The 12,368-nt window shown below is 40.4% G+C and overlaps 1 protein-coding gene across 1 annotated transcript in view; it reads right to left on the reverse strand.

Moving 5' to 3' along the window:
• PLA2R1 (phospholipase A2 receptor 1) overlaps nucleotides 1-7,374 on the reverse strand; it is a gene marked incomplete at both ends in the record, with an annotated part of 73,026 nt that extends 65,652 nt beyond the window's left edge. The window contains 4 exons of the mRNA XM_081339394.1: nucleotides 1,108-1,281; nucleotides 1,682-1,855; nucleotides 3,370-3,750; nucleotides 7,269-7,374. Of these exons, the coding sequence (XP_081195520.1) occupies nucleotides 1,108-1,281; nucleotides 1,682-1,855; nucleotides 3,370-3,750; nucleotides 7,269-7,374 (835 nt within the window). The remainder of the gene's footprint in view (nucleotides 1-1,107; nucleotides 1,282-1,681; nucleotides 1,856-3,369; nucleotides 3,751-7,268) is intronic.
• Nucleotides 7,375-12,368: the final 4,994 nt, after the last annotated feature.

Genomic DNA, 12,368 nt, shown 5'->3' on the forward strand with positions numbered 1-12,368 from the left:
CAGATACCATCACAGTTTACTCTCAATGATGCAAGTCGCGAATTTTTAAACCAATAGAATGCATGGATCTCCCTTGCCAAGTGAGATTTCTGCAGATGTAGAAGCCAGCATTCTGTAATTATTGTTTTCAGAAAACATCTGGATTGTTTCTTCCTTTCTCCTACTCTCTTTATCATGTCAACTGTGCAATAAGGAAATAGAAATTAGCCAAAGCAGGGAACTTCAGATGAATTCAAAAGAATTGTTTATTTCATGGACTTCAAAAGCTAACAAGCAATCATTTAAGCAGCGCTGCTCCAGCCAAAAAGTATAAGCCCTTTTCACCAGCTGACGAATAACCTATCCCAGACAGCTGTACCCAGCCTTTTCTTCTAAATCACTGTTTTTCAAAATTGGCTACTGTAAGATGTGTGGATTTCAATTCCACACAATTTCACAATTCAGTTCTCAGAATTCCCCAGATACTGTCTACACTGTCTTAAGGTACTTAAGTATGAAAAACACTGTTCTAAATTGTTCCCAGAATGTAATCCATGTGTCATGAACAAAAAAAAATCATAGAAGGCAAAAAAAAAAGTAGAGGTGACAAAGTAAAGAGAAATGGTAACTTCCTATTAAAAATCCACTGTCTTCAGCTCCAAATAAGATGCTGTTGAGGAAAATGTCAGGAAAATGGAAAAAGGATGGGAAATCAGTTGAGAAAATTAAGAAACTGCAATGTGTCCTTTTGAATTAACTAGCAATTAAGACTGCTGCCCCAGTGGACCACAGAAGCTAGCTAGAAACATATATGTGTTCCTTTCCATCACAAAATTCCCATAGCCACACCAACATATTGCAGGAAAAAAGAATTTGCAAATCTAAAAGTCTCTGTTGTTTATTCATGTAGTGTTAAATTTTGGGGGTTTTTTCAGCTTGATGCCAATCATTTCTCTTGAGATGATGCATCTCTAAATCCCTAACCACTTTCCAAGCTGACTGGAGTCATAACAGATTGTTATTTATGAACTCAGACAATGAGATTTCTTAAACAAGAATCAGAATAATTGGGGCTTCCTTGAACATTCTTATATTCCAGACTTCACTTATAATGACTTTTAAACTTACCAATTAGACCACCAATATACTTCTGTTCCCTCATATCCATGATACTTAGCAGTTCTGCTCCTTGTCCCTGACATGCCACACGTGCCTCATTCCAGGAGAGAACAGAAAGAAGATTGATCTGGTAACAAATCTGAGTATCTGTATTTATCTTCCAAAAACTATCACAGCCAGACCCTGTGTAGAAAACACAGCGTGATATTACAAAGTCATTAAGAAACATAACACTCCTAATGTAACAATCTAGATTAATTAACACCTAGTAGAAAAGTGGAAATGCTAAAATGATATTATTATGAGCATACTTTCCATATTCTGATGTCAAAACTAAGTCGGGAAATAGGATGCACTCTGAAATTCAAAATTATCTTCATACTTCAAATAACTTTTCATAATATCAATGAATAATATAATTTAACAATTCAGGAAACATTATTTTGAATTGATAATCAGCATCCACCCATATACATACCTCTCCACCCCATGACTACCATCCCAGTTATTAGTCTAATAACCTCAGGCCAATGTATGTATGATTGCTACAAACAAGTAAAGGAGTATATTAATTGCTACATACCAGAATTTGGGCACAATCCCCATTTTTCATCTTGTTCATAGTGGCTTGTTGTGGCACACCAAGGATAGCCATCTTCTCTGAAATCTCTGATACATTCATAGTGCCATTTATTGTTGTGTTTAAATGGAAAAACACAAGGCAAACCAAGGGAATTTCCCAACAGGGTATACATTTCTGAATGGAATAAAATACTGCTGATACATCATTTGGAAAGAAAATTGAAAAGGTACAAAAACCTTTAACGGATATTCCTCCCCCCCCCTAAAAAGAAGATCTGGTACATTAATAGTTTTGTGATTTGCAACAGTACATGTACTTTCACCGAAAGCAAGGATTCTGCTCTATCAATTTTAATAAGGCTTACATCATGATAGCAACAACTTGATTTGCACTTGATAATTTTTGTAATAGCATTTGCCATCAGTCAGTTAATAAAGCTGTCCAAAGGAGCACCCATACAAGCCTGCTGTAGTAGTAACATCTTAAAGTCTAACAAATTCATTACAATATAAGCCTATTGCTTTGTAATTAATATATTTGCTATTTGTATTTTTGCAAGTTCAGGACATGTGAGATTCATGGATTTGCAAGTACAGTACAAATTGCCTTTACTAAGTTTTCAGAGTCAAGGACTACAATTAGAGTATTTCTCAAGTAAAAAAAACTGAGCAGGAGTTTTTCAAGCCAGATATATTTTCAAGCCAGATATAAAGTTTAAAAGCCATTCCCATGTTATCATTTTCATACTATGGAATTTTCCTACCCTTAAGTCTTGAGACATACAAAGCATTTGTAAATGTGTCTTCTTGTATCATTATGCTGAACTATTCCTAGGATGGCTGTGTATTTTGTAATTCATCAAGTTTCTTGATAACTTAACTAAGGTGAAAGATAAAGCTGATCCATATAGATATATAGAATTGATCTAAAAAGCCCCACCTTGCATTATGACTCTTTTCTTCTGCCATATACATCAACACTGTGTAATTGCAGAAAATCCAAGCAGCCAGGTAATGTTGCTGAAGGCTAACTACTGGACCTTCCATATTACTTATCATGGAAGTTATAAATCTAACCAATTCACCTATTAACTCTATAACCCAGACATGTCAAACTCGCAATGTCACGTGACGTCACACAACGTATGGGGACAGTTGTGCCATTGCTGGCAATGGGGTGGGCGCAGCTTCTGCATAACACATCCAGCCCGCAGGCCGGCAGTTTGACACTGCTGCTATAACCCATTATAGATCCCTATGTGAATTGAGCCTACTCAAGTGTTCACAACTTGCCTTCTGCTTCGCTCCTTTCACGTATCCAAGAGTAAGCCAGAATTCATGTCTGTTTTATCCCATGGCTTGTTTCTGACCTGTTGAGCAACTAAATAGGCTTTATAGACCATGAATGCTGATTCACATGGAAGAAAGTTCACAAAATATTTAACAATATGCCAGGCCCTGGATATATGGATGATTGTCATGTAAAAGGCAAGAATTATGCCAGCACAGTGTTTAGCATTTGAGATTTTTATACCTTCAAATTCTATGCAGCATAGGTTGCTGATGCGCCCAGCTGATAGCAAACAGAAGTAATTATCTTAATCATATAGTAAGATGCTGTTCTTATAACTCCCATGTTTAAGAACCACCTGTATTAAGGGAACCATGATTAGAAAAAAAAATATTTACCTTCAAATGCATGTTCACAAAGGTCATCATGTGACATGAACTGTTTCCATCCATAGTTGGAAATCTTTTTAACTACAATAAATTTGCTATTTTCAACTGCTAATTTGAACTGTGATGCCCCAATAAGAGCCTTCCCATGGCACTGCCACTGCAGCAAATATTGAGGAGAGTCACATTGTGTCATTAGTAGTGATGGCTCCGGGTTACTGAGGTTGAGCCCCAGGCAACTGCTTCTGCCTATGTTGAAAAGCTGCTGTTTCGAACCCCATTTCCACAACATGTATTTAGAAACTGGATTGCAGTTTTCAAGGATGAGCTCGGATGTTTCGACAGTAATACATGTACTGAAATTCTCACTTTGAATAATAAATAATCCTTTTCCTAGAACAAAGAAAGTTTTGTTTCAGATTATGCATACAGTAGGGCAGGTGTGTTCTCTTGGCAACTTTAAGACTTGTGGACTTCAACTCCCAGAATTCCTCAGCCAGCTTTGCTGGCTGAGGAATTCTGGGAGTTGAAGTCCACAAGTCTTAAAGTTACCACGGTTGAGGACCCCTGCTCTAGCTGGTTTGGGCTGTGAGAAAAAGGTCTTAAATTTTTGCCCACATTCCATCTAAGCAAAATCTTACTTTTTCTTTTTTCCTGCTTTCTCAGTAAGTTGACTCATCTAACCAAAACAGGAAGGAAAGCCCAGAAGGCATCTGATGAGGATTAGGGATACATGCAGGGCTTTTTTTCTCATAGAACGCTCAGAACGGAGTTCCGGCACCTTTTTTGTAGGGTAGGCAAGGCAGGTTTTATGACATGTGCAAGTTCTGGCACCTTTTTCTTTTACAAAAAAAGCACTGGATACATGGCAAAGCAAAGCTAGAACCCTGACAGGACTTCTGCACTCTGGGCTCTCCAGAGAACCTGCTGTTTGGGGGACAACTGGAAAAAGTCTGATCTTAGTTCCAATTATACTGAAAACTTTGGAACTCAAGCATACAATCAGCTTCTATTAGTTCTTTTCTTAACAGAATGAGATGTACAGATAGCCCTCGAATTACAGCCATTCTTTTAGGGATCATTTGAAGTTACAACAACACTGAAAAAATGGACTTACTGTATGACTAATTTTTACAGCCCTGAAACAAAAATAGTCAAGTTGCTAGGCTTGGGGACAGATTTGGAATTTTGAGAATATTTCAAAAAAAGATTGCTCTAGCTATTCATGAAACACTAATTTTCTTGTAAAAAAAACCTAATGAGATTGTTTCTTCTTCTTCTTCTAACCCTCAGATTAGAACCTGCTACCATCCAGTTAAATTGTATTGTTTTTTCCCTGGAAATTTTAACAAGATATAGGTAGCCCTTGACTTACAACAGTTCATTTAGCGACTATTTGAAGTTACAACAGCACTGAAAAAAGTGACTCGTGAACATTTTTCACACTTCAGCATCCCTATGATAGGTGATCAAAATTTAGAGGCTTGGCAACTGACTCGTATTTATGACAGTTGCAGTATCCCAGGCTCACGTGATCCCCTTTCGTGACCTTCTGACAAGCAAACTCAATGGGGAAGCCAGACTCACTTAACAACTATGTTACTAACTTAACAACTGCAATGATTCACTTAACAACTGTGGCAAGTAAGGTTGTAAAAATTCACTTAACAACTGTCTTGCTTGGCAAGGGAAATTTTGGGCTCAGTTGTGATCGTATTTTTTAAGCCTATGCAAATCTCACAGGCACTCTTGGAAATAGAGATCATGTAGAACAGACATGTCAAACTCGTGATGTCACGTGACGTCGTGCGACGTATCGGAACTTTTTCCCATTGCCGAAAATGGGATGGGCGCGGTTTCTCTGTGACGCTCCGGCCTGTGGGCCGGCAGTTTGACACCCCTGATATAGAAGCTAATATCTTGCTTTGCACCTGCAGCTTCCAATTAAAAATAACAATAGTATTTTAAAGATAATTAAAATCGGGATGGTGACAAGGGAGATGTCCAAAAGCAACATTTAGCACGTATGTTTTCTAAAATCCTGATCTCATTCAAAATCACAACAAAAGTGTTTTGTGCACCATGGTTTTTTTACAGCCATTCATACTTAGCTTTCAATTGGACAAATCAACAACTTACACTCAGTCATACTTAGATTAGACTTCTTCAGTATCAAAAAATACAACTATGACGGCAGACAGGGTACCATGCTCCACCTTCAACCCATCTATCTCCAAAGTTCTCATGTTGTCAGGGAAGTGCTGAAAGTAGTCTCAAAATTATTTCAACAAAATGTGTGAATTACACCTAATCAGAAACTCAACATAGTGTAATCACTCTCCCTGTCTGAAGACAGCGGCAGCCTGCAGCTTCCCTTCTCTAGAAGGAGAAAAAGTATGCCTGTCTCCCCTCCATATTTGAAGTTTTGATTACCTAGAAAAAAATTGGGAATCAACTGGCTGGACTTCATGTAGTTTAATAATCCCCAGGTATTGTTTCAGCTAAAAAGAAAAGCACTTTCTCTGAGGAAAAACTCCCCAACTTCATCTTTTGATGCCATCAAAATAGAAATTGAACAATTCTACACATGCCTGCAGCATTACATGATTTGCTTTTTTTATTTTATCATATGTAAATGAAAGGATGGCAAGGGTCACTGAGAGAGGGAAGCAAATAACCTATGTAGGCAGTCAGAAATTCGGAAACTAAGGCATTTAGGGCTCTCTACCTCAACGCAGCAAGTAGTATGCCTCATGCTTCGAATAGACCCAGAGAAAAGCTTGCAAAAGATTTTAAAAGCGTCTATACTAGTAATGTGTTCTGGAACAATGATAAGTTATCACTAGTAATGCAGATAGGTTCACAGTAAACACGAGAAATCAGTGTTACAGTCATAGACACTGCAGCTTAATACAAACAAAATGACATTCCCTCACATGAGAAACTGCCTGGAAAATGTTAAGATGCAGTCACATATAAGCAGTTAGCTGCACATGCCGGCGACATGCATAAAGCAGAGTTAAAACTGGGAAATGGAAACTCATTTTGTGGGACTGAAGCACAAATGTAAAGAGCTGGCCATGCACAGCACACCGAGTTTTGAAAAAGTACAAGTAGTCCTCAACTTACGACCACAACTGACCCCAAAATTTACGTTGCTAAGCAAGAAATTTGTTAAATGAGTTTTGCCCCATTTTATGACTTTTCTTGCACATTTGTTAACTGAATCACTACAGTCATTAAATTAGTAACACGGTTAAGTGAAACTGTTTTCCCCATTGACTTTGCTTGTCAGAAGGTTGCAAATGGGGATCACATGATACTGGGACACTACAACCATCATAAATGTGAGTCAGTTGTCAAGCATCCAAATGCAAATCATGTGATTATGGGGATGCTGCCATGGTCATAAGTGTGAAAAATGGTCATAAGTCACTTGTTTCAGTGCTGTTGTAACTTTGAATGGTCACTAAGCAAACTCAAGTAAGTTGAGGACTATCTGCATTGTAAATTAAAGCCAAATTAGCCAAATTTGGCCCCTCGGTTGTGCGCACTGGTGGTTAAATGGGTTTTACGTAGTCAAGCCTAGCATAGAGCTAGAACTGACTGGTAAGGTCTCTGAGCGACATTTCAACCGGGAGGGATAGGAAGTAAATTCCTCAGGACGTAGTAAGTTTTATTTCCTAACTTAAGGATTTGGTTCCAGCTTTCCCCCCATCCCTGGAGTGAGAGTTGTATCAAGCTAAAGCATTGCTCTTTATGCTAACCCGCTGTATATAATCAGCTAATAGCAGGAAAGGAATGAATTCGAGAGAGGGAGAGGGAGAAAAAGAGCGGGAGAAAGCAAACAGCGAAATCTCCCTCGAGACAGCCGTCCGACTAATCATGGCTCAGCCGCCCATCCAACTTACTCAAGAAGTAGGGCAATTGGTCCTGCGTCAACGCTGCAAGTTCCCTTTCGGCCAAGCAGGAGCAAACTACCAGCATGGAGCAAGCGAGGAACATTGCCCCAAGCATTTTCCACCGGACTGAAAGGCTCTCGACTAGCCAAGCCTTCGCAGCGAGTTGGCGGGGGAATTACGGCAGCATCCTTGGGACCCAGAGAAAGACAAAGGGGGCAGTGGAGGGAGCCGCCGCGACAGCTCCTCTTGCTCTGGGGCCGAGCCGGGAAGGGAGGTATGCTGAGAGACCTTCCCCCATCGCTGCCTGAGGGAGGAGAGAGGCGTTTCCCATTTCCCCCCCGTCCCGGTGAGGAGAAAACGCAGACCATCTTTGCTCTCCTGAGGGGGAAGAAGAGGAGGGCCGTCGAGCTTGTACCCGGCTCGCAAGTAGGCTATCCGCGTACGCTCCAAGCTGGCTAGGTTGACTCTGAAACAAACTACGAGAGGAAAGAAGCCACCGGGCTCCTGCTCCGTTTTGTTTTCATGGACCCCTCTCGTTTTTCAGGATCAGGGCGGTAGAGTGCAGAGGTGAAAGATTAGCCTGGAGCAGGGGTAGGCAACCTCGGCTCTTTTATGACTCATGGACTTCAACTCCCAGAATTCCTGAGCCAGCCAAGCTGGCTCAGGAATTCTGGGAGTTGAAGTCCATGAGTCATAAAAGAGCCGAGGTTGCCTACCCCTGGCCTGGAGCCTTGCAGCCCAAAAGGCCCTCGTAGGGCTGTAGTCATGTAATAAGACACAGCCACCGCGATGTTTGTGGTTTTCACAGAGGTAATGCAGTTCTAGGGAAGATCGCAGGGAGGTGAATATGGCACGTTGTTTTTCATTTCACTTTAGGAGGGATATTCTCGTGTTGTTGCAAGCCCCATCCCCCCCATATTGCAATTCCAGAAGTAAACATTGGCCATTTTCATGTTTAAAAAGTTCCTGTAAATATATGTCTTATAGCACTGCAGATCTTTGCCGATAGGGTGGAATGTTGCAAGTGTGATTTAGGCCTGATTACCTGGTTTATACTAAGAAGCCTTACGTGAAAACCTTGATTGACCCAATCCATGGTCAGTGGCAGAGCAATTCAGTATATACAAGCCCATCTAGTGACAGTCTCAGGCTATGGAAGATGAAATGTGAAATGTTCGAGGAATGAATACTAAAGAGCAAGGCTTAAGAAATAGGTTGGAAAGAATGTGTGTTTGTGAGGCGAAGAGAATGGAAGCACCAGAGATTTGAGGGAAATGGTGGAAGATTCGGATGAATACAAATTATTTTGTAGTGGTTAAAGACACAAGGCTCCCAAAAAGTTGTCTAACATGTATCCTAACCTACAGTCTAAATGCTGGAGATGTGGTAGTTTAGATGCCACCTACTTTCATATGTGGTGGACTTGTAGAAATATAAAAGCTTTTTGGATTACAATTTGGTGGAACATTCAAAAGATTTTTAAGAGAAAGATAAAGTTTTCTCCTTTTGGTACTGTCCATAGAAGAGGTGGCAAAATTACACAGAAGAACTATACAAGAATGAGCTTAACGTCCCTGATAATCACAATGAGGTGGTCACTGACCTCGAGCCAGACATCCTAGAATGTGAAGTGAAGTGGGCCTTAGAAAAGCTGAGCAACAACAAAGCTAGTGGAGGTGACAGTATTCCAGCTGAGCTATTCAAAATCTTAAAAGACAATGCACTAAAAGTGCTACACTCAATTTGCCAGCAAATTTGGAAAACACAACAGTGGCCACAGGATTGGAAAAGATCAGTTTACATTCCAATTCCAAAGAAAGGCAGTGCCAAAGAATGTTCAAACTATCGCACCATTGCACTCATTTCTCATGCTAGTAAAGTTATGCTTAAAATTCTACAAGCTAGACTCCAGCAGTATGTGGATCGAGAACTACCAGAAGTACAGGCAGGATTTCGAAGAGGCAGGGGAACTAGAGATCAAATTGGTAACATATGCTGGATCATGGAGAAAGCTAGAGAGTTCCAGAAAAACATCTACTTCTGCTTCATTGACTATGCTAAAGCCTTTGATTGTGTGGATCATAACAAACTGTGGCAAGTCCTCAAAGAGATGGGCATACCAGACCATCTTATTTGTATCTTGAGAAACCTATATGCGGGCCAAGAAGCAACAGTGAGAATTGGACATGGAACCACTGATTGGTTCAAAATTGGGAAAGGAGTCCGGCAAGGCTGTATACTGTCGCCTTGCCTATTTAACTTATATGCAGAGCACATCATGAGAAAGGCAGGGCTAGATGAATCAAAAGTTGGAATTAAGATTGCCGGAAGAAACATCAACAACCTAAGGTATGCAGATGATACCACTCTAATGGCAGAAAGTGAAGAGGAACTAAAGAGCCTCTTGTTGCGAGTGAAGAAGGAGAGTGCAAAACTTGGGTTGAAACTAAACATTAAGAAAACCAAGATCATGGCATCCGGCCCTCTCAATTCCTGGCAAATAGATGGGGAAGAAATGGAGGTAGTGACAGATTTTATTTTCCTGGGCTCCAAGATCACTGCAGATGGGGACTGTAGCCAAGAAATTAAAAGACGCTTGCTCCTGGGGAGGAAAGCCATGACAAATCTAGACAGCACACTAAAAAGCAGAGACATCATCCTGTCAACAAAAGTGCGTATAGTCAAGGCTATGGTCTTCCCAGTTGCAATGTATGGCAGTGAAAGCTGGACCATAAGAAAGGCTGAGCGCCAAAGAATTGAAGCCTTTGAACTATGGTGCTGGAGAAGACTCCTGCGAGTCCCTTGGACTGCAAGGCGATCAAACCGGTCAGTCCTAGAGGAGATCAACCCTGACTGCTCTTTAGAAGGCCAGATCCTGAAGCTAAAACTCAAATACTTTGGCCACCTAATGATAAGGAAGGACTCACTGGAGAAGAGCCTAATGCTGGGAAAGATTGAGGGCAATAGAAGAAGGGGACGACAGAGAATGAGGTGGCTGGATGGAGTCACTGAAGCAGTAGGCATGAGCTTAAATGGACTCCAGAAGATGGTAGAGGACAGGAAAGCCTGGAGGAACGTTGTCCATAGGGTCGCGATGGGTCGGACACGACTTCGCAACTAACAACAACAACAACAAAGTTTTCTCCACAATTGTTTTTATTGGGTATTGTTGCAGATTGTGATACTAAAGAAACCAATCTGATGTTGAATTTGATAACAGCAGCACGGTTATTGGTGGGACAATACTGGAAGAAGGATAGTTTGCCTACTATAGAAGAATGGGTACTTAAAGTATTGAATCTTGCAGAAATGTCTAAGATTTCTGCTTATTTGAAGGATCATTCACAAGAAAGATATATTTCTGTTTGGAGAAGATGGATAGATTATATTCAGAATAAATATGGGACTAAAAAGTTTCACTTAGCTTATGAGTAGATTTTAGAGGGATATTGTTATTAGTATTGATTATATTTTTGTTTAAGTTATTATGTTTTTAATAATTTGAATGTATCTATGTTAAAGGGGAGTTAAAGCACATTATGAATTTGGTTAATTTTATAATGGATAATTTTAGTTAGAATATGATTATTATATCTATAATGTTGCGCTGAGCGACCAATCAGGGTTCCGGCCTCAACTCTTAGAGCCCCGTAACAGGGGTGAGAATTTAGAGGGACCCTCGCAAGGGTGAACACCTTGAATATGGAAGGATTTTGCCCTTTGCCACCGACCCAGTGTGCCGGACGTTCCAACGGTCACACTTGGGAACTGCGATAGCGCAGGAACAGGATCCTAGGACAAACTGAGGCACCAACACAAGTTTGTTCAAGGTGAGAGAGCACAGAATGCCCGGGGTGGATGGTGTTGCCCCCCGAACAGCTTTGCACAGCCCTCTTTTATTCAGCAGTTTCATCAGGGAGGGGGAAGTATACATGAGGGAGCAACATATGGAAGGTCATAGGAAAACATAACTCATTGCATACAACTGCTAATGAAGAGAGCAAAAGTCATCACAGGAAACAATAAAGCATAGCTTATCATATACAAATGCTAACAGAGAACTGCTAATGAAGAGGGCAAAGGTCATTACAGGAAACAATAAAGCATAGCTTATCATATACAAATGCTAACAGAGAAAACAAGGGTTGTCACAGGAAGACATAACTTGAAAGGCATTTGAGGCAATTACAAGAGACAGAGGCAAAGACAATTACAGGAGACAAGTCTTGTTATATACAATTGTAAATGAAACAGGAGACAAAGGTTTATCACTAAAGACAGGATACAATTGTAAATGAAGCAGGCAGAGGTATCACAGGAATGCAGACTTTACAATTGTAAATGGGGGGAAGGCAGAAGTTTTATCACTAGAGACAGGAAGGGAGAACTTTGTAACTTTTAATATAGGAATCAAAAAGGTCTTTTGGGAGTCTGGGATAACTACAACTCCTCCTTTTCTGTTTTTTTTTTAAAGCCAATTACTGAGAAGGCCCCTCAATGTCCAGAACTTTCTCTTCTAGGATACTTATGCGGGAAAAAGAGAAATCCTTCGATACCTCCTGTGCCGGCGCCAGTGTTCCTTTCAAAGAGTGTTGGTGTGAGGGTTCATCAGAGGTAAATTCTAAAAGAGGATGTTTGCATTCACTGTCAACAGTGTGTTTCATCAACAGAATGTCATCGCTAATGCTGCTCAGCCTTCGTTGTAGAAAATCTAAAAGTATACCCATAACACATGGGCCAATTGCACATGCAAGTAATAATAAAATTAAAGGACCAGCTATAGCTGAGAAAAGGGTGGTCAGCCAGGGAGAAAAGTTAAACATTCCTTGATACCAAGTATAATGCTGGGAGCGTTCCCCTTCTCTGTCTTTTAATCGTTTGTTTAATTCTGCCATGGAGTCAAGCACAATACCTGAGCTATCAGTGTAAAAGCAACATTCTTCTTTCAAAGCTACACATAGGCCTCAATTTTTCAAGAAAAGCAAATCCAAGCCTCTTCTATTCTGTAAAACAACTTCAGATAGTGAGGTGAGAGAATTTTGGAGAGCAACCATAGACTGTTCGATTCGTTTGAGGTCTGCATCAATTTCGATTTTACAGCTCTCTGTT

The sequence above is a fragment of the Vipera berus genome (assembly GCF_964194415.1).
Source record: "Vipera berus genome assembly, chromosome: 1".
NCBI classification, from domain to species: domain Eukaryota; kingdom Metazoa; phylum Chordata; class Lepidosauria; order Squamata; family Viperidae; genus Vipera; species Vipera berus.